At 47.6% G+C, this 27,855-nt stretch overlaps 1 protein-coding gene across 1 annotated transcript; it reads right to left on the reverse strand.

Annotated features, from left to right (window-relative positions):
* Window positions 1–178: 178 nt before the first annotated feature.
* LOC146209855 (neprilysin-1-like) lies at window positions 179–27,106 on the reverse strand. The gene is made up of 3 exons (XM_084581341.1): window positions 26,965–27,106; window positions 1,178–1,380; window positions 179–187 (listed from the first exon to the last, which is right to left on the reverse strand). Exons 1-3 carry the CDS (start codon window positions 27,104–27,106, stop codon window positions 179–181), a joined length of 354 nt encoding a protein of 117 aa, XP_084437467.1.
* Between the last annotated feature and the right edge of the window lie 749 nt (window positions 27,107–27,855).

A 27,855-nucleotide genomic window follows, 5' to 3' on the forward strand; every position in this document is an offset into this window, starting at 1 on the left:
GTTCAGAACTGGACGGCTGTGTATAGGGCCTTCTTGCTGACAACGTGTATACGTTAATTGTTGATGGCAAGTCATTCACAGCTCCTACCTGCTCACGTCACATTTCCACCCTCATGCACCTGATATAGTAGCCGGGGTGTACGAACGGGAACTTTATGACCTATAAGCGCGTTCATCGCTAAACTACCTGCATTTTAAGAAAGGGCAACATATGGTAGCATCGAGAAATCTTTTTAATGCATTTTATGAAGTCATACGCTGCTACGAAAGCGCGAAAATAAGGGAGTAATTACACGCTGACGTCCACCTAAGCGCAGTCATACGGCTGCAAAGGAAAGCTATACAGCTTTCCCAGAAACTTCGTAGTTAAATAACAAATTCGTCCTGATCCGGGCAATATATTTGTCTATTTTTCAAGATTTAAATTCGTTAATAAAAGTATTTTTCATGCAAACACATCCAAGCCAAATGCATCGTGAAAACGTAAAGCGGGAAATTTGCGTACTGCACGAAACATCCAGATATACGTAAATCAGCCTGTAGCATTACAGATGAACGTCGGCGCAAAAAGAGCGGACGTTGGACGAGACTTCAGCCTCATTTCACTAACCTTTGGACTGGTCCCAAGAATTAGTGAATTAATACAGCGTTGAAAAAACGTTCTTGAGATGCAGCTGCGAAATACGGAATGATTAATCGTAGCATTCTTTCCAATGAACTCATTTGTTCAAATCGAACAAGAACTATTCCGGTGTATTGAACGCTCCTTATGTTTAACAACGTTAAAGCATGGGCATGTAGTGACGCCTCGCTGCTACCATGACAACGTCTGGCATGTTCAGACAGATCTGGGCATGGAGTGCGTTGCCATGGTAGCAGCTGGGCGTCCCTACATGTTCATACTTTAACGCTGCTAAACATAAGGAGCGTTCAATACACCGGAATAGTTCTTGTGATAAGATGACGAAAGACACGGTAATCATGACTATGACTAATCAACTCAAAATTATGATTTAGTAATAAACATATCTGGATGATTGACAGTTCCGAAGGACATTTTCTTGTTGCACTTTCTGTTCACGCAAAGAATGTGAGAAGAAAAGCTTCCGAATGAAAAGATATCTCAAAGCCGATTCTCCACTAACGAAAATTTCACTCTAGCCGTAGGCGCACTCACATAGACGATGTGTCGCCGAGTGTCGTGGTGGTCGGGGCCAACCCGCACCGACACGATGGCGCTGAGGCCTAGCTCACGGATCATGTTGGCGAGGGTGTTCATCACGTTCAGTTGGAAGTCCGCGTGCACAATGGGCCACCGTGGAATGCCGTACGCGTCCAGAAGATTCTCGAGCGGCTTCGTGCCCTTAGTGTTGCGCATCCCTGCAGTGCAGTGCACCCACCAACAACCAGAAGTGGGCATTTGACCTCAAAAAGTGCAACCTCACCTCAACCTCAATAAAATTTCCTGACCTCACTCAACCTCAACCTCACGCTTTGAGGTTGAGGTTTGACCAGGTGACCTCACCTCAATTTTTCTGATGCCACCACCGACCTCACTCAACCTCACCTCAAACTCAAACTGTGAGTTTGAGGTCGGTCGCTCAACCTCAAAAAAAAAAAAGGAAAGGTTTTTCTCTTCAGAGCGCTAACTATAAAACGTCATGGCACAAGTCCTGAGCGGTGACACGCCAGAATGACGACATAAATTTTAAACAACATTGAATATGATGATTCTTACTTGTAAAGTAAAAAAAATTGAAATGAACATTTGCCAGCGGGGCTACTGATTCATAGCAGGCTGACCTAATAACGGCAGTATAATTGGTGAGTTTGAACTCTTCAAATTTTATTTTTATTTATTTTGATATGGTGACTTTTGACCTAATTCCCGCTGTAATGCTTGTGTGTCGTTGGCGCTGCTGGATGCAAGCCCCCGAAGGTCTGCAGTGAAACGTCGCACATATCTGTGACCGTCAAATAGTGTTTCCTCATGACAAGCAAGTCATAATTTCTTGGTGAAGGCAATTTCCTGCGGTTTGAAATCGAATCGGATGACAAAATCACAAGCAATCTAATGTTTCTTCAGTGTTACGTCTCTGTTACAAAAACAAAAAGTAGATCGACCACTTACATATACATGGAAGTTGTAGTACCATAACATTCTTTTATCAAATTGACTTGTGACGTGGGACCTATCACAAGAGGCGGACAGAACAAAATGTTGCCATATGCAGAGACGTTTAGTTACGAAAAGGTAAAGCGTGCTTGACTTTTGACATTGCGCTACTTTCGATAATCCCGACGAGTGGGTTGTGCTGTATAGAATAAACGCCGTCACAAATTATTGGAAAGATTACCCTCCTTCTACTTATAATTAGCGGTGAATTTGCAGCCCCAAAACATTCCTTTTATCATTGATGTAAGTTAGAGAAATAATACGTTGGATTAGGGATAATTCGCACATTACCTTGAGATGCCGAGAGAAGCTTAAAAGCTGGTTTCCTTCTCCACATAATTTCTTGTCGCAGTGAATGCATTCCAAGTTTACAGTGCTTTTCGTTTCTTTTGCGTGGCTATTGTAACGGAAATGGCCTTCGATGTCTTTGTCAATTCGACAACTGCGCGCGCACACATCATCGTCGGTATATTTAGATTATTTTGCTATATCTGCCATAACCGCAACCATGTCATGCACCCTCGACGCCGAACGCAACAATGCGATAGACCTCGAAGAAGAAGGGGCAGGCCTCAGCTGGAAAAGGCGGAAACTTCCGTCATAAATTACAGCAAGTCGCCGACCACGGCATGGCTGCCTGTCTTCGCTTGAAAAAGACGGCCACGGTAAATGGCGAAGAACACAGCAAGTTGTTTAGATGCTGCTTTTTTTTTTTTTTTTTGCCAATTTCGGGCGGCTCATCGACGCCGTTTGGGGGCGACTTCCAAGCAGACGTTCCAGGAATGATTGGTGTCGATGAGAACGTGGGGCTGAGACACCAGCTTCCACTCGCGACGAGAGAACCACGCCCACTGGAAGAATGAAGCGCGAACACTTAACCCATGCTACGGGAGTTGTTTCGTTTTTCTTCGACTGCACAATATTCGTCAACAGAGGAAGACTAGCGGGTGGTGAGCAGGGTGGCAACGCGTCTACACGGAGGAAGAGCAGAGTTTGAACACTGACTAGCGTGTCCCTCCTGCGAAACGATGAGATGCCTGCATGGTCGGCAAACGACAGAGGTCCGCGCAGCCGCCGCGGTGTTCCGAGAAGCAAGAAGGGCCTGTCTTTATATTTCTTTAGACCAGCAGGAATATGCCAGTCGGGGGTATAGCGCAGAATCAAAAGCTAAAGAAGCAAAAAAAAAAAAGAAAAGAATGTTGCGAGAGGAAGAATCTGAGAATTGTCTGTTCTGATTTTTTTTGTCTTTTTTTTTCTTAGGCGGAGGGGGGGGGAGGGGAAGGGTGACGATTGGCCGTACCGCAGAAAAGCGGCTGGTTGTGAGTAAACGCGGGTGCAAAAACGCGAGAGGGGGCACTGGTAAGTGACACACAAACCAAAATAAGAAGTGAGGAAAAATAGGGGTGGTGCAAGTGTACTGACAACCTAAAGAGAAGAGGAGACGCAGATCTTCACTCTCGCATTCACACGCTTGAGCACCGCGCACACAACTTGCTCTCAGGCCCACACTGCCACTGTCTTTGTAACTATCGGCCCCGTTGACAGAAACGCACTTAAAAATACCTAAAACTCACAAACTCCCAGAGACGTGCGTATGTGCAGTGGCTTACTTTCCAAGAAATACCGAGGGGTTCCCGAGTGCGCGCTTTGTCCGCTAGTTGAGATCGGACACCGGCTGCGGAGCCGCAATAGCAGAAGCCAGCTTATGAACAAAAGGCGCGCCCACCACTTTGGCTGCAAGCTGTAAAACGGAGGGGAGGCCCTCGATAAACATATAAATGTTTATTTAACAGACAGTCACCTGTTAAACAACAGTCAGACAGTCACCTGTCTGTTCTTCAATGATTCTTCGAGAAGGGAATATTAAATTTATCTTTTTATGTAAGGGTTAATTTAATGTCTAGTTACTACTACTAATAATAATATATTATTAATAATAATAATAAAAGAGTGGATTGCACTGATACAACTACGATCTACCGTCCAATTGCTTTATTTCGTTTTAAATCGTCCCATATATAACAGCAACAGCAGATTTGATTTACTAAAATACAGTCTTCGTGGGGTGACTTCTCGTCTCTTCTGCATCCTTGTTCTTTCCCTTTGCCTCTCTAAAACCTCCTCTCTCGTGCCATCCTCCCCAAGCAATTCCTTGGTTGCTGGATCTTGCGCTTCGCTCTTTTCTACTATTCTGGATTTTTTTTTTCGAGAAGCCGACACACCCACGTAGGTCTGGGAACCCTTCGAGTTTGCGCGGACTTTCTCTACTTCCCAAACTCACTCGGAATGGTGGCTGGACCTTGTTTCACCTTCTTTCGAATTTGCAGCCGTCGTCCGACCCCACTAGTTTGCCGCGCTGCACTTTACACCCTCCCCCCCCCCCCCCTCCCTCTACTTTTTTTTTTCGTGTCGAATGCAAACGCACAGACGCAAACTGTTCGTTATGTGCGCGTTCGTAGCCAAAAGAGTGTACACGACAGGTATTATGGCAGGTGTTTTGCCGGCTATTTTATCGCTGTGGGAAACAATAATTTAAACCTCACAAGCCGACCTCACTAAGTTACGAACTCACTCAACCTCAAACTCACGCATGAGGTTGAGGTCTCATTTGCTGACCTCACTCAAAAATATTTCAGGTGTTGTAGACCTCACCTCACTCCGTGAGGTTGAGGTCACGTTGAGGTTGAGGTTGACCTCATGAGGTTTCGACCTCAGGAGGTTGCCCACCTCTGCCAACAACAGTATATTTCTCGACAACAGAGACTAAATGATTTCTTGGTTACTTATTTTGATATATCATTAAGCATGTATTTGAAACAGAAGGCAGGCAACGCTACGTGAGATGCGAAAAGCTTGTTTCTGAACGGGACCTGAAGTATGCTCAAAACTTCGCAAAAAGTGTGTAACATGTGTAAAGAGCAGCGAATACAGTTTAGAAAAGGCGCAGTGACCATTTAATTAAATTAAGGTTAGGCGGTGGTGTGCAGCGCCTCCGCTGAGAAGTCGGAAGACAATTTTCTAGTATACTGAAGGGAACAGCAAAGTTATTACGTATGCTTTTCAAATAAACGTGCTGCGCACTGCACTAACTTCTAAGTTCGAAGTGGCAGTTTAACGGTTCTGTTTTGCTGCTTTGTCATTGAGTTGACATTATTCACAAGTTACTTAGCTCTTTGAAGGGAGAAGCCCATGCTAACTAAAATACACCACCTTTGATCATGGTATTCAGTTGGATCTACCATTGCGCATCAATCCTTGAAGTTGGGCTAGGTTTTTCTTGTTGAGCATCGCATAATTGAAGTTAGAGCACAGGACCGAACAAAAGAATCGGACTCATCATAACGTGTCGTGTTCTTTAGTCCTGTCCTGACAGAGAATTCGAATTATACAATCGCGCCCTCTCAATGTGTGTTATATGACACTCATTCTGTACGCCTTAGGTTTATAGCGTTCGGCCACCTCTTGTTTTTTGCGTAGTATATTGTTGCGACGCCGGCAGTGGCGGAGCCGAGGGTAGCGAGAACCAGCGAGGCGAGGCGACGAGGCACCACGGAAGCGAGGAGCAGTGCAAATTTATTTACATGATGGTAGAGATATTACAGAAATTCTCCCAATGTCCCCAGCAATAGTCAGAGCCCGGTTTGTCTACACTGTCTTGTCCCTAGGTACCCAGATAAGGAATCCTTCGTCTTTGAGCACTGGCCAATCGTTGAGCACCAATTAGCATTTGTGCATACAGAACAATGAAGACCCACCTTCAGAATTCCTTCACGTAGGCCGCTGAATACGTCACCACCTTCGCACGGGTAGCTTGGTTCTTGATACTGCGGAAGCGAGGATATCATAATGTCGGCGCGTATGTTCTCTCAGGCGGGCTCTTGCTAACGGTAAACCGACCTCAATGCGGGGCCGGCGATGCATGCCTCCCTCTTCCACCGCTGTCTTTGGGAAGAGCGTAATTTCAAGGGCAGAGTCAAGGAGTGTTCGCCGCACCTGGGTTTCCGATGCCACGCGAGCTTGTTGCTTCGCGCAGGGCCTTGACCGCCGTCGTCGAGGCAGGCCTGTTGCTATGTCCAGGTTGATATCCGCATCCTCAAGAGCCCCGGGCAAAGACATGCTGGCGGCTTCGCAGACGTGACCGCACAGGCATCACATCTCCTCCGCCGACGGGATGATCTCGGACGGCGAGGAGTGTCAGCTGCTTGACGTAAGAGATCAGCGTCTTCATTCAAGGGGTGTGTCACACCTAAACTGCAAAGGCTGAAGCCACAGACAAAGCCAGCGCCAGCAAAACTCTCCGGCAGCTAGGCTGTGGCGTGATTAGAAAAAGTTCTGCCCCTTATAGTAATCACGGTCATGATCGCACTGCAGTTAAAAAGAATGTATTTTCCTTTTATTGAACAACAAGCAATTCACTAGGTTATAAAGACAAAATTTCATCGCATAAACACTTTGTGTTAAACCAAAGAATATTTCTTTGCCCACTAATTAAGACTCAATAGGCACTGCTCAAGCCATCGACGTTAGCATTTGCCTTTCTTTTTGTATCGCACGCTAAAACATAAATCTTTGGAGCGCGAGGCTCCATCTCAGAAATCGAGGGTTTTTGCCTGACATTTGTGATAGCGATGTTAGCGGACAGTGATCGGTTACAAAGACGAAAGGGGTTCCGTAGAGGTAGCATGCCAGCTTTCGAGATGCCCAAACCAGGCAAGCACACTGTTTTTCACATGCACTATTGGCCTCTTCGGTCGCTGTCAGCTTCCTGCTAGCGAAGAGCACCGGATGTTCATTTCCATTTTCGTCTTCTTGACATAGAATCACGCCTAAACCACGGTTACTCTCATAACGTTGATCAATAAAGGGTCGATCATATCTCAGTGCACGCAGTACAGGGGAGTTGGATAGAGCTGCCTTAAGCGCCTGAAAAGCACTGGCCATTTCTTTGGTCCATCGTACCCTTTCCGGAGCGTTTTTTCTCAGAGCATCGGTCAGAGGAGCGACAAGTTCAGAGTAACGGGGTATGTATCTTTGATAATACCCTGTAAGCCCCAGGAATGCTCTTATTCCAATTTTGTTTTGCGGCTGCGGGAAATCAGAGACTGCTTCAGCTTTCAAATCATCTGGCAGCATTTTACCTTGTCCACGACATGCCTCAAGTATCTCACTTCTGCTCGCGCCAGTTGGCACTTTGCGGGCTTCACAGTAAGACCTCCACCTTTCAAACGGCCGAAAATGTCGTGAAGGTCAGAAAGATGTTCTCCCCAAGCAACTGAAAATATAGCTATATCATCTAAATATGGGAGAGCGTAACTCTCTGCACCCTTCAGCACTCGGTCCATGACTCTGCAAAAACAGAACGGAGGATTCTTTAGGCTGAGACTAATGGCGAATTCCAATCGCAGAACTGGAGCAGCGCGCATGCTCCATCACAGAACGCCTCAACCCGGCGGAGAGCACGCTCCCAGACTCTGCGTTTCGAATACTCTTGCTCCGGCCGGAGCAGGTAGGTGGCGCTCGCGAGCAAACGGAACTAACGGAGACGGAGAAAGTACCCATCATTCCTTGCACTCGCCCGCGCTTTTCGTGCGCTCGCGTCGTCTGCTTTGCAAGTCTGCAGCCTTTCTTCCCTTTGATATGGAGGTTACACCAGCCGTTTACGCAATTATATCCTCCTTGCTCGAAGATCCGAGCGCGGACACACACGGTAAGACTCCTTCAGCACTTTCTTTAATATGGAAGAAAACTTCGGTTCACGTAGCGAATGTTTGCAGTCTTTCAGAGCCGAGCTGTAACGTGCGCGGCTTTGAGTTTACACGGACGATGGACATATAAATAGTTGATTCTTGATTCCACGACAGATGAGTCGGAACTGCTGCTCTCCGACTCGCTGTCCTCAAGCAAAGCGAGCGCAAGAGCGCGACGCGACGCGGCGGCAAATACTGATCGTCTGCTATGGAGCGGCAAGTTGTAGAGACCAGAAGCCAACGCGGCGAGCCACCGGAAATGGATGCGCTAGCTAGCGCATGCGCAAGCGTCGCTCGGAAAGTCACGTCACGTAAACTTCCGGTCGGTTCCCCCGATGTACCCTGATTTCGGCGGAGCAGTTTTGACTGCTCCGCGGAGCGACCCTTGCTCGGCAATAGCTCCTGTTCTGCGTTTGGAAGACGCGATCCGTGTTCCGGATCTGCGTTTGGAAGACAATTGCTCCGAAAGGAGCAGAAAACGTTGCTCTGGAAGTGCGCCTGCTCTGCGATTGGAATTCACCATAAGCGCGAGAGGTCTGACGGTACCCATAGGTGTGACGAAAGGTGCACACTGGCTAGCTCGTTGGGTCATAGGCACTTGCCAGTAGCCTCAGACTAAATACAGAGTCAACACGTAGTTCGCCGCTCTACGCGCTGTTCCACGTTTTGAATCGGGTATGTTTGATCTTTTGTTATTGCATTTAACTTTAGATAATCTACGCAAGGACGACGGTCTTTGCTCGGAACTTCTGCTAGTATCATAGGTGACACGTAGGCACTTTCGCATGGTTCTTAATTCCCAGTTCGAGCATGCATTCTACCTCCGCCTTTAGTATCTCCTGTTGTTGCGGAGCCAGTCTGTAAGGCCGTAACTTTACGGGTACTTCAGAAGTTAGCTCGATATCATGAGCGACGAGCGTGGTCCGCCCCGGTCTCTGAGAGAGAAGACCATCGTATTCAGAGATTAAAGTGTGCAAATCTTTCCACTGCGTATTGGTCAGGCTTTCAGCAGGCGCTGCCGCTTTCATAACGTCGTCAGCCTCAATACTTTCTTTAGGACCGTACATTTGAGGAATTTCCGTGATTAGTTCCTCACTGACATTTAAGACCACAATAATTATCTGAACCTCTGCCACATACTGTTTAATGAGGTTGTGATGGTAAATCATTATCTCTCTGCGCCTACCTCTCCTCTCAATGGCGTAGTTTGTTTCGGAATGCTTCTTCACAACTCTGAATGGCCATTGCCATTGAACCTCGAGCTTATTTAATCGAGATGGTCGCAGTACAAGGACTTGTTCTCCTTCCTGATACGACATCAGCCTCGAATTACGGTCGTAATAACTTTTCGCCCTTGTCTGTGCCTCTTTCATGTTTGCTTCTGCAATTTCTCGGCAGCGGTGAAGCCTTCCTAGTAAGTCCAAGATGTATTCAACTACTGTTAGATCTGTGTCTTTGGACTCCCATGATTCTCTTAGAAGGCGTAAAGATGAGCGCAAAGCCCGCCCGTACACGAGCTCGGACGAACTAAATCCAGTCGCCTCATGAGTGACCGTGCGTAAAGTAAACAGCATAGAGGGAATACATACGTCCCACTGGCATTTCTTTTCAAAGATTAACGCTCGCAGTATTCGCTTCATGACTGAGTGATACCGTTCAACGCTGTTCGACTGTGGGTAATAAACAGAGCTGTGAATTATTTTAATTACACATTTTTCTAGGAACCCCGAGGTGAGAGCACTAGTGAACATGGTGCCCTGATCGTTTTGAATTTCCTGTGGAAATCCTACCCTTGAGAAAATGGACAGCAGTGCATTTTCTACTTCCACCGAGCTCTGCTCTTTAATGGGGAAGGCCTCCAGAACCTTTGCGGCTGGTCAAATAGCGGTCAGCAAGTATCGATAACCTAATTTTGTCACTGGGAGCGGCCCAAAGATGTCTACTACCAGCCGGCGAAAGGGCTCCGAAATTATCGGCACCAGTTTGAGCGGAGCCTTACTCCTATCGGGCGGCTTCCCCACTATCTGACAAGTGTCGCATGCCCTGACATATTCTTCAACGTCCTTGAAGCGACCCGGCCAATAAAACTCCGATAGCAAACGGTTTTTTTTTGTCTTACAGACCCTCAAGTGTCCAGACAAACTCTCTCCGTGACAAAGGGAGAAGATTTCGGCCCAATATTTGGTTGGCACTACCAACTGGTTATAGACGCGGCCTTTGTTGCAGGTGTAGTGTCGATACAGTATTCCATTTCTCACCGGGAAGCTAAAATTTTTACGAGCGACTCCTTCCTTTGCCATAGGCCAGATATCTTTGAGAGTCGGATCTTCTTCCTGTTCTTTAATAAGGGTCTCTCTGGTTACCTTCATCAGAATTCGGCCTAGCGAATCTGACGACGGAAGCACCAACAGCCTCTCGCATTCGATCACTTTGCTTTCTGATCGCTCTGGCTTGTTTGAACTAGCTTCTTCCGTTCCTTCGCGGAGTGGCGTGGGCGGTTGCACTTCAAGTTCAGTATTTTTTCTGTTTGGCTCCATAGCCTCACTCTCCTTTTTGACCACACTTCTGCAAAGTTACAGGCTGCACACATGTGTCAGGCGTTTCTACTACATCCTCTCTTAAGTTCGGCTCTCTCATCTTCAGCTTAGCAGCTAGAGCACGCGCCTTGGCTCTCGTGAGAACCAGAACAACGCCTGTCAACCTTTTGCCTTCCTCTTTACCTCTTTAAAAAGTTGGTCCGTTCGGTTAGAGAACAAATATGGGTACTGGGGTGGTAGCTTGTTTGAAACCGCCGCCTCAGTTCAAACCTCACCAAACGGTCCACTGATGATCACGTCCGCTAGTGGGAACACTTGCTTCCTCCAGTATAGGTTTGATTCATGCGCATTTGCCGTTGTACTGAATTTGCACAACGCAGTTCGGATGCACAAGATCAATTGTCGATCCACTGTCCCTGAGCACCCAACAAGTCTTTCCGTTTACAGTCAGACAGAAGAGATATGGACTGAGCAACTCCTCATTTGTCGCTTAATCGCACGTGTAAGCAAATGTGACTCTTGGTTAGCGGCATCCAGCAGCGATGTGCCCGGTTTCGTGACATTTGTAGCACATGAGCGGCTTCCGCGCCTCAAAAATATTTTTACTTGAGCCGTCATCAACCTCCTTTGTTTCCGACTCATTATCTGACTTCCCAACTTAAATAGGCTTCCTTGTAGCATCTACTGTTCCACTTTTAGGCTTAATTGCAGCTCTCCTTTGGCGTTCTGTCGAGCTCTTCGCTTTGTCTACCGGCTTAGCGGAAGAAAACTCAACTCGTATGTTCCTTCAGCGGGACACATATTCATCCGCCAATTCGGCCACTGCCTGAATCGAGCTGACAGTCGCCCTGTCCAGGACCCAAAGTTTCATTGGCCTGGAACCTTCGAAAGAAACTGCTAGATAGCGGTGACTTCGAGAGCCTTGCTATACTCATCATTGACTTTGGCGTCTTCCATCCATTCCATCAGGTTTGCCTTCAACTCATAGGCAAACTCTGCATAGCTAGCACCTTGACTTTTCGTAATGCTCCGAAATCTTTGCCTGAAAGCCTCTGACGACAGACGAAGTCTCTTGAGCAGGCTTTCCTTAACTTTATCGTAGTCATCAGAGTCCTCTGCAGAAAGCCTATTGAGGAAGCGGATGTAATATCCGCTTCCTCGCACGGTAGCAAGCTCAACAAACATCGCTGCCAAGAGCTGCGTCCAAACTCGGAAGCTCTTTAAAAATAACCAGATACGGGCCTATGTCTTGCCCAACTTTGAAGGGCTGTAACAGTTTTGACAGGTCATAAAGATCTTGTCGTGCAACTGCCTTTACTGATTGAACACCAATCGTCTTTTTGAGCTCAACTTCCAAGTGGAGTTTCTCAACTTCCAGTTCTAGCTCTTTTCTCTGTACCGCTTGACATCTCTGAATCTCTTGCCATCCTTCTTCTATTAGTCCGCTTTCGATATCCGAAGATTCTATCGCCACTATAATCTCGGATTTCGTCATCTCTGGACTAATCCTAACACCTAGCTCCTCACCCAGACTTACGAGCTGAGTCTTGAGTAGCCGCTTTAGATCCATAACTGACAGCAGTGCGACAATGCCGTGGCCTCCACCCAGAAGTACTTCAATTTACGCTACTGCGGCTGGCCTCACCAGGGAGAAGATTACACCTTTATCTTAACAGCCTGGTAACCAAAAAGCAATGCCAGCACTCACCACTCCGTAACTGTCAGTTTCTGAGATCTCGGCGTGCTGTCTTCCGTTGGTCAGCCAGGCTCGATCCCACCGCTGCCACCAGTTGTTGCGACGCCGGCAGGGCCGGAGCCGAAGGTAGCGAAGGCCAGCGAGGCGAGGCGACGAGGCACCACGGAAGCGAGGAGCAGTGCAAATTTATTTACATGATGGTAGAGATTTTAGAGAAATTCTGTCAATGTCCCCAGAAATGCCCCGGTTCTTCTACACTGTCTTGTCCCTTGGTACCCAGATAGGGAATCCTTCGTCCTTGAGCACTGGTCAATCGTTGAGCACCAATTAGCATTTGTGCATACAGAACAATAAAGACCCGCCTTCAGAATTCCTTCACTTAGGCCGCTGAATACGTCACCACCTTCGCACGGGTAGCTTGGTTCTTGATACTGCGGAAGCGAGGATATCATAATGTCGGCGCGTCTGTTCTCTCAGGCGGGCTCTTGCTAACGGTAAACCGACCTCAATGCGGGGCCGGCAATGCATGCCTCCCTCTTCCACCGCTGCCTTTGGGAAGAGCGTAATTTCAAGGGCAGAGTCAAGGAGTGTTCGCCGCACCTGGGTTTCCGATGCCACGCGAGCTTGTTGCTTCGCGCAGGGCCTTGACCGCCGTCGTCGAGGCAGGTCTGTTGCTATGTCCAGGTTGATATCCGCATCCTCAAGAGCCCCGGGCAAAGACATGCTGGCGGCTTCGCAGACGTGACCGCACAGACATCACATTATGTTCTAAGTCGGCATATATGGCCGTGTCCGTACGCCCAAGGGTCTCTAACATCAACGACCGGACCCCCCCTACGCCCTTCCACGACTATCCTGAAGCCTCACTCCCCCCCCCCCCCCGTGGGCCTAGAGGCAACAAGGAAATGTGATAAATACGAATAAATTAATGGCAAGACGCGATGAACAGGATAGCAGTTTAAACTTTGAATGGTAAAATGAGGCAATTATAATGGGACTAATGTAGTTTTCTGACATTATGCGGCGTAACTGACCACATATGATAATTATCTAATTCAAATGTTACTTCCATTGTGCTCGGTTCTTTTTGTGCTGTTTAATTCGTGACGTGATTGTAATTTTCAGGATGTGCCCCTACCCTACAAAAGCCACGTAAGAGGCTAGCAGTTTGAAAAGAAAACAAAATATGCTGAGCGGGAGATCTGCTGTCTCATACAATCTTATTGCCTCGTGTTATTCCTATAATGCTAATAAAGCAATAGCTGCATAGTTTATTGAAGCTGGCCGAATCGCTATGAAAAACTGATAATGATTGATTGCTTGAAAGCCTCTTATTTAAAGGGAAAGGACCAGGGAAGAAATGAGGAAAGTATGTGAGTCACATCTCCAGGTAGGAGGAAGGGGGCTGTCCATTTGCTATGGCTGGACACGATAAGGAGTACTTTGGTCGACATCCATACACCGTCATGATCCCTCCGCTTTGATTCTCATATTCGAGGGGCGTTCATAAAGTTCGCATTATCAGTACCATACATTTACAAAAAGGGCACGAGACAAGGATCAGAATGAACGCACGTCTCAATGCATTTAGGGAATATGAGAACTGTCTATAATGGAGCACTCAAAATAAGGCTAGGGCATGCAGCCAAAAATGGCAGCATCCTTTGGGAAATTGGCAGCACTCGTAATGATTCGTTTTCTGTATTTGAAGGGCCGCCATTCAAAGAAGAGTCATGTCGCGTTAATGGTGGTTTAGAGCGATAATGTCGAAGTCCATAAAAGTGTTTTTAACTGATGCAGGACATTTTAAATCCTTAAACACGCCTGGATTATCACATATTGAGTCGCCGAGTGTCTTTGGTTAATGTTTTCGAAATTGTGATGAGACTGCGGGATCTCGGTGGCTGATCGGTATATAACTCGAATAAAAAGTGAAGGAAGTTAACCTGGGTGCAGATTCAGTATCTACCATTTTTACCGCAACAGTTACTCTACGAAGGTTGCTACTCGCTTGCGAGAGCCTTTCGACTGCTACATGTCAATGCATCTATTCCCTCAGCACAGGTGATGGTGACACATACAGCCGTCGTAGGCTACAAATTATTGCATCGTCGTCCATATTCACCCGCACAAAATAACTTCTTTAGCTTCATTTCCAATAAGACCACACAAAGCGAGAACACTTCAAAGAGCGACTCGGAAGGGATTTCTCGAGTGCATTTTCTTCCAGAAGACAAATAGTAAAGCGGTGTAAAAGGATGGTCTGCGTCCGCGTGTCCATCAGGGGAAGGAGTGCGTAATCTTTGGCACAGAGTATGTATATATTGATTAAACTCCTACTTAATCCTCAGCTTTGTATCTGCTATTCTTCATGCCAATAATAAGAGCTTTATTAACGCCCCTCTTATTCAGCAAATATGTGCTGTGTCGGCACCAGCGAACAGTCGTGTACGGTAATTTCTGCGTTGAATAGACTGTATATGGCGCTTTTAGGAGTTTGAAATGCACTACATTGCCAGAGCAAATGGGTAAGGTCCGCCCGGTTGTGGCGCCCAGAGCGCGGAAACGTTGCCGCGGTGATGTCGGGACCTTCGCCATTATTCTTCTTTGTATTGTAGAGAATGCCAGGCAGGAGCGACTGCGGCCACATTTATTTGAGGAGAAGCTGAAGAGGTGACGACGGCAGCGTCCGGCCGAGGCGAAGGTCGCGAGCGTTCCTAAGCTCTCGTGCCGGCACTGCTTCCTTCTCTTCGGTACGTGCCGGACGCATGCCACGCGAGTCGCTACAGGGCTCCTCCCCCAGACGATTGGTCGAAAAATAAAGTACAAGGAAAAGAAACTCGCAGTCTAAGCAAAAGGCACTGCTCTAAAAAAAAACTATCAAGAAGGCTATACACATAAGCACATGTTGAGTTAGTGTCGAAGTCGCAGTCCAAGGGGCAAGCAGGTTTCGTCAGTGTTGTTCATTAGGTCGCGACTGAGTAAAAGGAAGCGGTAGACGAAGGGGGACTGTTGAGGAGAGTGCGGCAGTACCTTGAATCCTCCGGTTGCCCGCTTGGCATGCGATGGCGCTGAAGGCAGGCTTCATGCTCACAACGAACTGACCGAATGGATGCTGCAAAGCACTGCGGCGAGCCAGTTTTGGGGAGGGAACATGACGAAGAGCTATGTACCGTCCTAAGCTTGCAGCACGAGAGGGCAAAATTAACCGTGATGAAGGCAGCGGCTGTGGGCTGCGATGTACGTACGCACGAGTCACTTGCGGTAGGCATAAGCTGACATGTTGTTGCTGCCTGATAGGGACTTGGAAAAGCGGGAGGTGCAAAACTAATGCAAAATGAGTGGCCATGGGCTCTGTGACACGAACCAGAGATGGTGCGTCGCATAGCACGTGGTGTTCGGGCGAGGTGGCTGCGGAGCCCACTGATGCGCAGTCGCGATGGAGGGCGATTGTAGACGATGAGCAGGACGCTTGGTGCGAGAAATCGAGGCACGTGCTGAAGTCCGGTGCTGATGCCTCACACGACTCGCATGCTAGCGCTTGAATACCTATATAAATGACATTGTAACTATAGATCCTTCTATTCATTTTGTAATTTACGCCGATGATAGCACATTGCTTTTTTCAGGCCATAATCTCAATGATGTAATAGCGAAAGGTAACGACCTACTGGATAGATTATCTAGGTGGTCAATGATGAATAAATTAAAGATAAATCCTGCAAAGTCGAAGGCTCTAATATTTCGCGCAAGAAATAAGCCGACAACACCAAACTGTGTACTGAAGTTTGAAAACCAACAAATAGAAATTGTTGAGGAACATAAATCCCTTGGTGTATATTTTTCATCTCATTTAAACTGGAATGCTCACGTTGAACATATCTGCAAAAAACTCTCTTCTGCCTGTGGGGTCCTCTCGCGATGTCGTGCAACTCTACCTATGAAGTGTAAACTACAAGTTTATTACGCATAATTTTTTTCTCACCTTAACTACTGTAGTTTAGTGAGGGCCACAATGACCAAGGTAAACATAAATAAGCTTCTCGTAATGCCAAAGAAAATTGTTAGAATAATAGCTAATGTTTTTATGCGACAACCTCCAAATATGGATTCCAAGCCCGTAACATTATCCGTGCTGATCAATTGTATAATTATAGGTTACTACAAATCATGTATTTTTCGAAGGCATCCGTTGCCGAATATTATTCTTCCTTAGCATCTTTGGAGACGCATCGTGCTAACATGCACACAATCATGCAAAGAAGTACTAATGCATGGAATGTACCACGTTTTCGCACTGATTATAAATTACAAATGCTATCTTACAACCTGCCCCATGTTTTAAACACTTATCAAAATACAATAAGATACACAAAAGCCGAGCTGTGCAAATATTTTGTTCAAATGTGAATTTATGCTTCTGTTTGTAGATTGCTGAATGTTTGCCCAGTTGACATTTTTTCCCTTAAAAACTGCGCATTTCAACTGTTTTTCTCTTTGCGCCATTTACTTTAAAGCTTATTGTGAATTTCCATGCGTATTTAATGTTTTGTTATTGAATGTGGACAACTGTATGCATGACAGATTTGGAGATTTCCTTCACCACTCGTCTGCTGCTGCTTGTAAGGGTTTCCTGGACACTGTCAAGCTGCGAAGGCAGCTTTTATCTAGGAAACCCTCCAGTTGAACCCGGAAATAAACTTATTATTGTTATTATTATAAAGCTTGCCACTTGTATAATAGGAGTGTAAGTGACGGCACAAGAGGATGGAATAGCTGAGGCGGCGCTTACTGTGTCGTAGACGATACAAGAGATACGTGTGGGAGAGCAGTCGGGCTGGATGCGCTAGGGAGGAGTGGCAGGGAGCTGGCCGGACACAGCTGCGGCGTGCTGTGCCCCGAGGATGCAGCCGCAGACGAGAGTGATGCTGGTGAGGTTGCGGATGCTGTTGGCGGCGAAAGCGGGTCTACCGCGTCGTAGAGCGGCAGCGGGCAGTAGCTTTTGCTGAAGTACGCCAGGACGGTAGCTCATCGTATGGCCGGCAACTCGAGGCAGGGCAGGCAAGCCGGCAGAGGATGTCAGGTGGTAAGATTTCTGAGAGGACAGCGTGCTTGAACTGCTGGATGGTGATGCAGTTCTAGTACATCGCAGCCTCCAGTTGAGCGAACCACCCGCCGACGCCTGCAGGCCGGAACATCGGAAGCGGGGGGTCGAAAGCCGGGCCTTCCCAATATGCCATCCTCAGACTCCACCGGGTGAAGGCATGGTTCTCCGGGTCACCACAAATGTAGAGATCGCCAGGTAGGGGCGATCGGGGCCACATTTATTTAAGGAGCAGCTCAAGACGTGACGGCGGCCGTGTCCGACTGAGGCGAAGGTCGCGAGCGTTCCTAAGCTCTCGTGCCGGCGCTGCTTCCTTCTCTTCGGCACGTGTCTGATGCATGCCACGCGGGTCGCTCCAGTATGATGCTTCAGAATGGAGTTGCTTAACAATACCAACGCTGGCGTCGAAAGTAAATAGCTTTGGCCAGCCAATCTGTTAAGAGAATTCTATCAATGATATCTGTTGAAAATATTCTCTGTGCTGTTGGAATATCGAGACCGAGCAAACAAAAATTGTAAGCAACTACTACTTTCAAAATGTGTAGTAAATGCAGGAAGAGAGACTTCTCACTCATGATAGGCAATGTGGTGAGGAGATACCTGCATCATCTCCGTCTAGTATATCACATATATTGCCACTGGAAACTGTGGCGAAGCTAGAAGGCAATTGTCTGCCTAAGAGCCGCGATGACTTCACTGATATGCTTCAGGCGTATGCCGAAATGGTTCGCAGGGCAATGAGGAAGGCAGATTAATGTCATTAAAGTTGTTTAAAGCAGATATACTAGGACCATCCTCTTGTGTCTCTAACAACACCTTTTGACCTACGAGAGACAGAGCTTGAAAAGTTTTCATACGTTTTTCAAAAACGAGATGATGATACCTATAGAGGAGAAACGTCTGAACGATTCTTCCTAAATCAATTCCCCCCAATAGCACGGCAAAATTGCCTAAGAAAAAAAGAATACATATTAATACTTTTTCCTAACGGGTACCTAAAATATACACACAAATAAGTCCTCATTCACCTCAAGTGGGAAAGTCCAGCTCAGTAGATAATATATTACTATCCTACACAAAAATAAAAACTGCGCTTCGTAAAACAATCCGTTAAGTTATTATGGCCAAAGGGACAAAATTGAAGTTGGGAGGGATAGTGCAGCATCTGAAGTCAATGATATATTACGTGGATTTTTGTGGTCTCTGGCATGTATCGGAAAGTGCGCATTGCTATACCTTGGTTACCAGTGTTATCTAACGTGATAATGTTTCTATTAGCGCCGTTTTCTTTATGCCCGAATAAGGTGGTTTTATAGATGTCTTGAGGAGAAAGTAGCGTATTCTTAGCAAGAGGCATTATGTGTAACTGTCAAATGAAATATTCATATGAGTGCGCATTACTTTCCTTTGCAGAACATCGTTATTAAAAAGAAAAAACGCCCAATACTGAAGCAAATCAATGCATACTGGACAAGATGGTTGAATTATATTTTATAAGTTAAGAGCTACATATTGACCAGTGACTTTAACACAATACAAAATAGTTATAGCTGTCCATGTACTTTTTGAGGCAGAAATAACAGTATTATTAATACTTATTACCTCTGTTTGCGAGTACAGGGTCAAATGTTGATAAAACATCACAGCAAGGCATACGCAGGTACATCGAAGCTAAACGGAGCGCGGGTGATGACAGCATTAAATAAAACGGCATGACAGCGTGCTCTCTCAGCTGATGCGCAGCCGGGGAAATGGCGTGGGTATATCCGGCTGACCCATATCTGTTGTGATGTTCGCCTTACCGGCGGCTTGTGTCATGGCGCGCTGCTAGAACAGTTTGACGGCGCTACTCGACGGCTTGCCGCTGTGTGATACGCCACGAATGCCAACCCTTTCCATATGCGCAACGACCACGGTTAACTTTCGAACTTTACAAAATCCATTTACCATCGCGTATCTATGCAGAATCGCAGTCTCGTCATCGATAGCTGCTCGAACCAGGACGGCTACACAGATGGAAAATGGTGGGTTTCGTAACGTCCGCGAAGAAGCATAAATTGTCAAGCCGCGGAGCACCGCGCCGCCGAAGTAGCAAGGTTCCGCTCAAGCCGCTGATAAAGGGAGCATCACAAGATCGAGATGGTTCATTCGCATGCTCTAATAAACTCTCGCGTTCTGCTGCTCATCCGCTTATAGGGCTAGCTGGCTTGCAGTTTCGCCCACATGAGTCACCGCTCCCGTTCTCCCTTTTACTTTTGGTGCGTCTGTGCCAGCAGGCGCAAATTGCGGTGTCACATCCAGTTTTAATGTAGAGCACAACGTGCACTTTGCACGACAACATTATCTCCTTATTAGCTGCCATTATCCGTGACCCCCTCCCCCCATCTCCATTTGTGAAAAATAACACGTTGGCATGCTTAATATTATATTTCAACATCATCATATATTTCCTTTATGCACTAAAATAAAATAAATGTAATCTTAAATTCAAGTTCTGTTTAATTTGCTATAGGAAAAAGGTAGGGGATGAAAATCATGCACAAAATAATGCATTAAAGTGATACTTGGCTGCTACACAGAACATTAATAAGATAGGTATTAAGCATATTGTGTTTATCTACAATCTCATCTCAGAGAAATCAGCTTAGTTCGCAGGCATCTGATGGAGTGTGTATTAAGCAAGATATGCGGAGGTGTTGCACGCACTTGAAAAAATATGCACGTAGGATATTTTGAGAAAATCTTGGCCGCCGTGGCTTCGGGAGTGAGTGCTACTGTCTTCATCCACAACGGCCTTAGTGTTGAAACGTCAAGCAAGAGAAGCAACAAAATATTTGGCTACAACCAGCTGTCAATATGTTTGAAATTGCGCCATTAACTATTGCGTAGCTGCAGGAAGTTTATTGGATTGTTCCCACCACGTTTTGTTTTTTCAGTCAAGGTCGAAATATGCAAAACTAACAAAATGTACAATACACATGTAAACTTTTCTTATGACAAGCCCCGTCCCATTCAAAAGCTCGACAGAAACCCTTTCTTTCGTGAGTAGGGTGCACAGCGCTGTATAGTTGTCGCTCACCCATATTGGTGCAACCTTTATAAAGTGCGGCAGCTTTTTGGACGGCATGCTGACTGGTATAAGGGACGATAGTCTTGTTCAGCAAATCTGAAATAAATGTTGAAGCAGTTTGAACACTACAGCCTGCATTATCTCATCTAAATGTCTCAATAGAATAATAATATACCTTGGACAAAAACCCATTCCTTAGCAACTGAACAAGCGCCTTGCGCTAATATAACATATTTAAGACAATTTATTATATATTGTTAGGGGGATGTACTTAATGTAACGGCACTGCGATGGGCTGACCTCGACACTAAGACTTCAATAGCCGTGCAGCATCCACTCTGTCAGCGTCGTCCTCTTTCTCAATTTCTCAATGCTTCGTCGTGCCCGTGTTCCTCAGTCGTCGTCTTTGTCAGTGAGCACATCACTTTGGTCCCGCGTTTCCAGGTAACACTACCCCCCTCGGCAAAAGGCAACGTCCCGGTGCGTATTAGGCGTGCGGTGTGGAGGGGGGGTAATATGGCTTGAGGCGGGCGACATGTACGATTTCGGAAGTGGGTGTAACAGTCGGTGACTTTGGGTGGAGCGGTGCAATCTCATAGGTCACGTCGGTCCCTGGGCGTAGTACACAGTAAGGACCTGTGTAGTGCGGCAGAAGTTTTTGACACAACCCCACACGACGGCACGGAAGCCAGAGCAACACCAGAGATCCGGGAGGATAGTGCACATCGCGGTGGTGAGCGTCGTAGCGGCGTTTTTGGGCTTCTTGAGAGAAGGTGAGATTGTGACGAGCAATCTGGCGAGTAGCGTCGGCTCGGGCGTGGTATCGCGGGCATAGGTTGTGACGGGGCCAGCGGCGGGAAGAAAAGTGTCGAAGGGCAGTAAGGGGTCTCTTCCAAAGAGAAGATAGAATGGAGACTACCCAGCAGTGTCATGACGCGAAGAGTAATATGCAAAGGTGACAAATGGCAGACTAATATCCCAGTCGCGATGACTGTCGGATGCGTACATTGCGAGCATGTCGGTGAGTGTGCGGTTAATACGCTCCGCAAGGCCGTTCGTCTGAGGGTGATACGCACTGGTGAACTTGTGCCGAACGGAGCAAGAACGAAGTATTTGCTCAACAACTCGGGAAAGAAAACAGCGGCCACGGTCAGTAAGTAGTTGACGGGGAGCACCATGGTGAAGTATGACGTCGTACAAAAGGAAGTCAGCAACGTCTGTGGCGCAGCTGGTTGGAATGGCGCGAGTGATCACGTGCCGCGTGGCATAATCGGTGGCCACAGCGATTCATTTGTTTCCTGACAAGGACTCGGGGAAGGACCCTAGGAGGTCAAGGCCAACACAAGAAAATGGCTCAATCGGGAGAGCAATCAGCTACAGGTGTCCAGGTGGTAGCACAGGGGTTTCTTCAGGCATTGACAGAGGAAGCAAGCGGCTACATAAGGTTGGACAGAGCGGTAGAGTCCAAGCCAAAAGAAACGCCGGCGCACGCGGTCGTATGTGCGTGAGAGGCCAAGATGACCAGCTGTAGGGGCATCGTGCATTTGTTCGAGAACGGCAGAGCGTAGGTGTTGGGGAACGAAAAGCAAGTGCTCAGCGCCAGCAGGTCGCATGTTGCGGCGGTATAGCGTATTCCCATGAAGGAAGTTCATGGGAATACGCTATACCGCCGCAACATGCGACCTGCTGGCGCTGAGCACTTGCTTTTCGTTCCCCAACACCTACGCTCTGCCGTTCTCGAACAAATGCACGATGCCCCTACAGCTGGTCATCTTGGCCTCTCACGCACATACGACCGCGTGCGCCGGCGTTTCTTTTTGCTTGGACTCTACCGCTCTGTCCAACCTTATGTAGCCGCTTGCTTCCTCTGTCAATGCCTGAAGAAACCCCTGTGCTACCACCTGGACACCTGTAGCTGATTGCTCTCCCGATTGAGCCATTTTCTTGTGTTGGCCTTGACCTCCTGGGTCCTTCCCGAGTCCTTGTCAGGAAACAAATGAATCGCTGTGGCCACGATTATGCCACGCGGCACGTGATCACTCGCGCCATTCCAACCAGCTGCGCCACAGACGTTGCTGACTTCCTTTTGTACGACGTCATACTTCACCATGGTGCTCCCCGTCAACTACTTACTGACCGTGGCCGCTGGCGTCAGTGCAAAGTTCCGTCGGGGCAGACGGGTTGACATGGGCCAACACAGGAGGATTGGTGAGAACAGCGATAAGGGTGGAGAATGCGTTAGCCTGCTCTGGTCCCCATGAGAAAGGAATGCCTTTCTTCAGCAGGTTGGAGAGAGCACGAGCAACAGCGGCAATGTTTGGGACGAACCGGCGAAAATACGAGCACAGTCCTGTAAAGCTGCGGACATCATGGGGTGAACGGGGAGATGGAAAAGCACTGACAGCGCGAACTTTGTCGGGATCCGGTTGCACGCCGGTGGCATTCACCAAATGGCCAAGCACTTTCGCGGCGACCAAAACTGCACTTCTTTGAGTTCAGTTGAAGTCCGCCACGGCGGAAAAGTGCTAAGATAGAAGAAAGGCGACGAAGATGGCTTTCGAACGAGGTCGAGAAGACAACACGTCATCCAAGTAACATAGACAAGTCGTCCATTTGAAGCCGCGGAGTAAGGAGTCCATCATTCATTCAAACGTAGCAGGGGCATTGCAAAGTCCAAAAGGCATAACCTTAAATTGGTAAACTCCATCGCGTGTGACAAAAGCTGCCTTCTCGCGGCCTTGTTCTTCAACAGAGATATGCCAGTAGCCGCAACGAAGGTCGATGGAGGAAAAGTAGGGGGCTCCATGTAAGCAGTCCAAGGCGTCGTCTATTCGCGGCAGCGGGTAAACATCTTTCTTTGTAATCTTATCAGATGTCGATAGTAGACGCAAAAGCGCCAACTGTTGTCTTTCTTTCTAACGAGGGGCTGTTCGAAGGTTCGATGATATCGTTGCCGAACATCTTATCGACCTCCTGCTGGATGACTTGGCGCTCAGAAAGGGACACACGATAAGGCCTCCGATGTACAGGTTTTGCATCGCCGGTGTCAATGCGGTGAGTCACAACTGATGTTTGGCCCAAAAAACTGGCTGCAAAGTAGAAAATGTCGGAGAAGGATAACAAAAGGTTGTGCAGGTCCTGAGCGTGTTCGGGGCTGAGGTCAGAGGCAATCATTGCGGAAATAGGGTCGGTAATTGTGGTGGGGAATACGGGTGTTGGAAGTACGCTTGAATGTGGGACAGGAGTGAGTGCCCAAATGGTGCAGGTCTGTGAGAGGGGACAAGGTAGCAAGGTATATTCCTTCGGGGAGAACTTGGGGTGACAGACTGAAGTTCAGGATAGGAAGGTAGGTGCTGTTCTGTGTACCACGTACGATGAGATGAGGAAGAACGACGTTGCATTCAAGAAAGACCTCGGTGATAGCGCAAGCAACATAGTCACCGTCAGACACAGGCGGGAAAGGTGACAGAGGTAGGTAAACAGAGTCAGGGGGTAGGCGAGCGAACTCGGTGGAGCGAAGGCGGGGTGTAGATGGAGGGTGCTCTGAGCAGACAGGTAGGTCCAAACTAAGAAGGCCGCTGGAGCAGTCGATAAGGGCAGAGTGGGCCGTTAAAAAGTCATGATGAGCTCATGATCGAGACATGGGCACCAGTGTCAATGAGGGCAGAGACGGGAACACCATCCACGAACAGGGAGAGGAGGTTACAGGGCGAAGAATTGGGCAGTAGAGGATTTCCAGGTCGGGGTAACAATGCAGCGTCACCTCCGGGAGCTGCATTGGCTAGTTCCCCGTGAAGCGGCCGTCAGAGGACGGTGAGGAACTCGGCTAGGAAAAGGTGAACCGAAACGGCGGGCCTGCGGGGAAGGAGAGCGGCTGGGCACAGGAGGAGGCGGAGTGGTATCGGTGCGGGGCGGCTCATAACGAGGCGTGAAACGGCAGTGACCGTAATCAGAGTACCGGTCAACCTAAGGAAAACGTCGAGGTGGTGATGTCCAGCGGCTGCGGCAGTGGCGAGAGATGTGGCCAATACGCGCGCACGTGAAACAGATCGGCCTGCCGTCAGGGGTGCGCCACTCATCAGGATTGCGGTATCGGTAGCGTGGCGTGTAGGTGTTGCGGGGCATAGCGGTGGCGACCATGGGAGGGTCGGGGCTCGAACTGTGGTGTTCCACGGTGTGGCATAGGGGACGCCCAAGTTGGCAACCTCTTGACGAACGACGGCTTGAATGAGGGATATCGTCACTAGGTTGCTGTCCGAGGAGGGCGGGTTGGATGCAGCAGGAGCGAGCGCTTCTAGTTCACGACGCACGACGCGGGTCACATTTTCAGTGTTGGAAGGCTGCCTTAGGGTTGGCAGATCCTCGCACGTGGAGCTAGGGGCAGTATTGGGGAGCCGATTGAAGCGATGGCAATGCGTCTGTGTTTGGCCTGCTCGAAATGTCGACAAACCTGCAGAACGGAGTCAACCGTAGAACAGTCCCCACACAGTAGAAGATTAATTGAAGGCATCGTCGGCTATGCTTAGAGGATGTGCCCCATCTTATCAAGTTGTCATGTCTGTATCAACTTTTCGGCACAGGGCCAGAACGTCTTGTTATACGTATTATAAGGCTCGGTAGATGTCTGGGCACGTGTTGCGAGGTCCCTCTTGGCGGCGAGCTGACCACCAACCGGTTTTCCGAACAGGTCACAAAGTTTTTGTTTGCAAACATCCCAGGAGGGTATACCTGCTTCATGTGTTTCAAACCACACGCGTGCCGTGCCAGTAAGTTAGAAGATGACATTGGCCAGCATCAGCGTGGCGTCCCACGTGTTGTGCTGGCTAACACGCTCATAACGCGAACGCCAGTCCTCGACATCGACCTCATCTGCACCGCAGAATGGGCCAGGGTCACGGGTCTGGGCTATGACGACAGTTGGAGTTGCGGAGGTAGATGGAGCCGCGTCGGTTGTCATCGTGACGGTTCCGAGGTGACGGCTGCTGCGGAGATCCAGCGTCAGATTGTGTCGAACCCGCGACCTCCACCAAGATGTTACGGGGATGTACTTAATGTAACGGCACTGCGATGGGCTGAACTCGACGCTAAGACTTCAGTAGCCGTGCAGTATCCACTCTGTCAGCGTCGTCCTCTTTCTCAACGCTTCGTCGTGGTCGCGTTCCTCAGTCGTCATCATTGTCAGTGAGCACGTCACTTTGGTCCCGCGTTTCCCGGTAACAATATTCTATTCTTTTCTCAAGCACTAAAGGGCGCACCCGACTGCATCGTTCATATAAAAAGAAATTAGCAGGGGTACTAACTAATTATTTTCTTATTTTTCTTGACAATGACTACGAACACACTCAAGTATAGCTTAGCCATTAAAGAACGATAACTTCATCTGAATGCACAAAGCAGTAGGTTATGATTTATAATAAGGAGGGGCGATAGCTTTCGCTAGTATAATATATCAAAGAATGTCTTTTTCACCACTTGTGTATGAAAAAGCTGCACTAATTATAGCGCGCGTTTGCAAATCTTAGTTCGCTACATCTCGTAGTACACGTATTCTCAAAACGTGCGAACTTCCGCAACCGTTGCTGCATTCATATGGAACTTTGAATGTACTTGAAAAGAGAATAACCTATAGGCAGACTACGATCAGCGAAAGAAGCATATATTTCACAACTGAGCTTACCCTTACTTTATTAACAGCTGACAACTTTGTCGTTAACTACCGTCAAACGTGCCTTGCCTGTTCTGTAAACAAGTAGCTAGCTATTGGCCTCTGTCTATCACACATATCACCTCAACTGTCTGCTGTGAAAAGCACCCACATATATAGGGGCTTGTGTTACGACGACCATGATAGTAAAAGTTAAATTACAATCAAAATGGCAGCGAAGATGAATTCAGGGTGAAAAAGAAACGATGTACAGTTTTCTCCAGAAACCTCTACAAACACGAATCGTTATATGCTCAGATTATGAAGCATGCAGGATAAAGAGTTTTAGTGAACGACGTAAAATAATTTGCAATGACTGATGTGTCTTCTGTCACCATCCATTTGATCATCAAACGAAGCTCTCCACCATTGCACCAGCCTAACATTAGTAGACGTTACCGTTTAGGCAAGAAGTGCGCGCACATGTTGGTTATGTGAGTTCTATTTATCTGCACTCGTCTCTTGCGAGATTTAGCAAATGCTTAAATTTCACAAAATGACGGTTATTTTACAGCAAATTAAACTTATGCCGGATACTACGGTGAACTTGTTGAAGATTGTACCTGCAGGGGGTGGAACAAGATAATTTCAATGAAACAGTTCAAGCCATTGTGCAGTGTATTAAAGGGTGATCACGATAAAGATTATTTATTTAACGGATCTTTACTGGGTCGACATGGTACATAGCTTTTTTAAGCGGTACAGATCTTGCATGTGTGCCGTTTTTGCACGCTAATATGCCCAATCAAAATGATGATTAAACGCAACAATTTCTCCCAATACGTGAGCGATTTAATCGCATTTATGTACGCTAATATGCCCCAATCAAAATGATGATTAAACGCAACAATTTCTCCCAATACGTGACCGATTTAATCGCATTTATTTGCGCAGGCAGAACACTGCACACAAAGCATCTGGCGTACAGACCAATGATCTTGTCATCGACAGCCATCTGGGCCTCGAAGCGGGTGCTGGTAACGTAGCGGTATGGAGGAACTTTGGTCGTGTGCATCCATCCCCCGCACACATGCTCGTAAAAGTCTTCGCACGGCAGCACTGAATCCGTCATCGAGTCGGAAGCGCGGCTCACTGTCAGAATAGAAAAGTGACAGAGGAAATGGGAATCGGGGCGTGCTTGAGTGTCTGAATCTGGACGCAGTGAATAATAATGCTGAGAGTGCTGAATGATGTTGAGAATGCTGAGACTGCTGAGAATGATGAGTGAAGAGTATGCTCGAGGTCATGCCCTAGCTGGGGCATATGATGGGGCCTATGTGCATAGGAAATAATCACACGCATGCCTTTGACAGGTGACATGGCCGGACACTGATAGCGGCTAGATTCTGCAGTGTCATGGATCACGTGACATGGCAGAGACTGCAAGCTCATGCGGATACGTAAGGGCCAGATGGCCATTTAACCCATCGCGAGCCTTAGATCACAAGTCACACTGCTCATAGGGCAATCAGATCAGATCGCGCGTCATTGTTAAGCCGGGCTTCATATGTGCGTCACATACTGTGTAAGTGGGAAGCAGAGTTGCAAAAATCTGTCTTGTTCACACTGGAACGCATTCAGACCGGCACGGAGAAACACCAGTGCAGACAAGGCGCATTTCAGAAGACAGAATCTTAGTTCCGACCTGCAAGACTCTCACAAAAATGTGATGCGCAAGCTTCCCAGATTGAAATGACAAAAGTAGGCACGCCACTGTAAGCACTAGCGAATAATCAGAATACCGCAAGGAAAAAAAATGTGAGCATCCAAAATGTCTTTGTGTGAGTTATTAAAACGCTAAAGACAGAAAGGACGCTTCCT

Source organism: Amblyomma maculatum, chromosome 1 (assembly GCF_055883805.1).
Source record: "Amblyomma maculatum isolate TAMU_Amacu chromosome 1, ASM5588380v1, whole genome shotgun sequence".
Taxonomy (NCBI): Eukaryota; Metazoa; Arthropoda; class Arachnida; order Ixodida; family Ixodidae; genus Amblyomma; species Amblyomma maculatum.

Excerpts from the sequence above, each read along its gene's own strand:
- LOC146209855 (XM_084581341.1), bottom strand. The coding sequence starts at position 27,106 with ATGACGGATTCAGTGCTGCCGTGCGAAGACTTTTACGAGCATGTGTGC. Across the intron at positions 1,381-26,964 it reads TGTCGATGACAAGATCATTG|GGATGCGCAACACTAAGGGC; the intron begins GTCTGTACGCCA and ends ACTGCACTGCAG.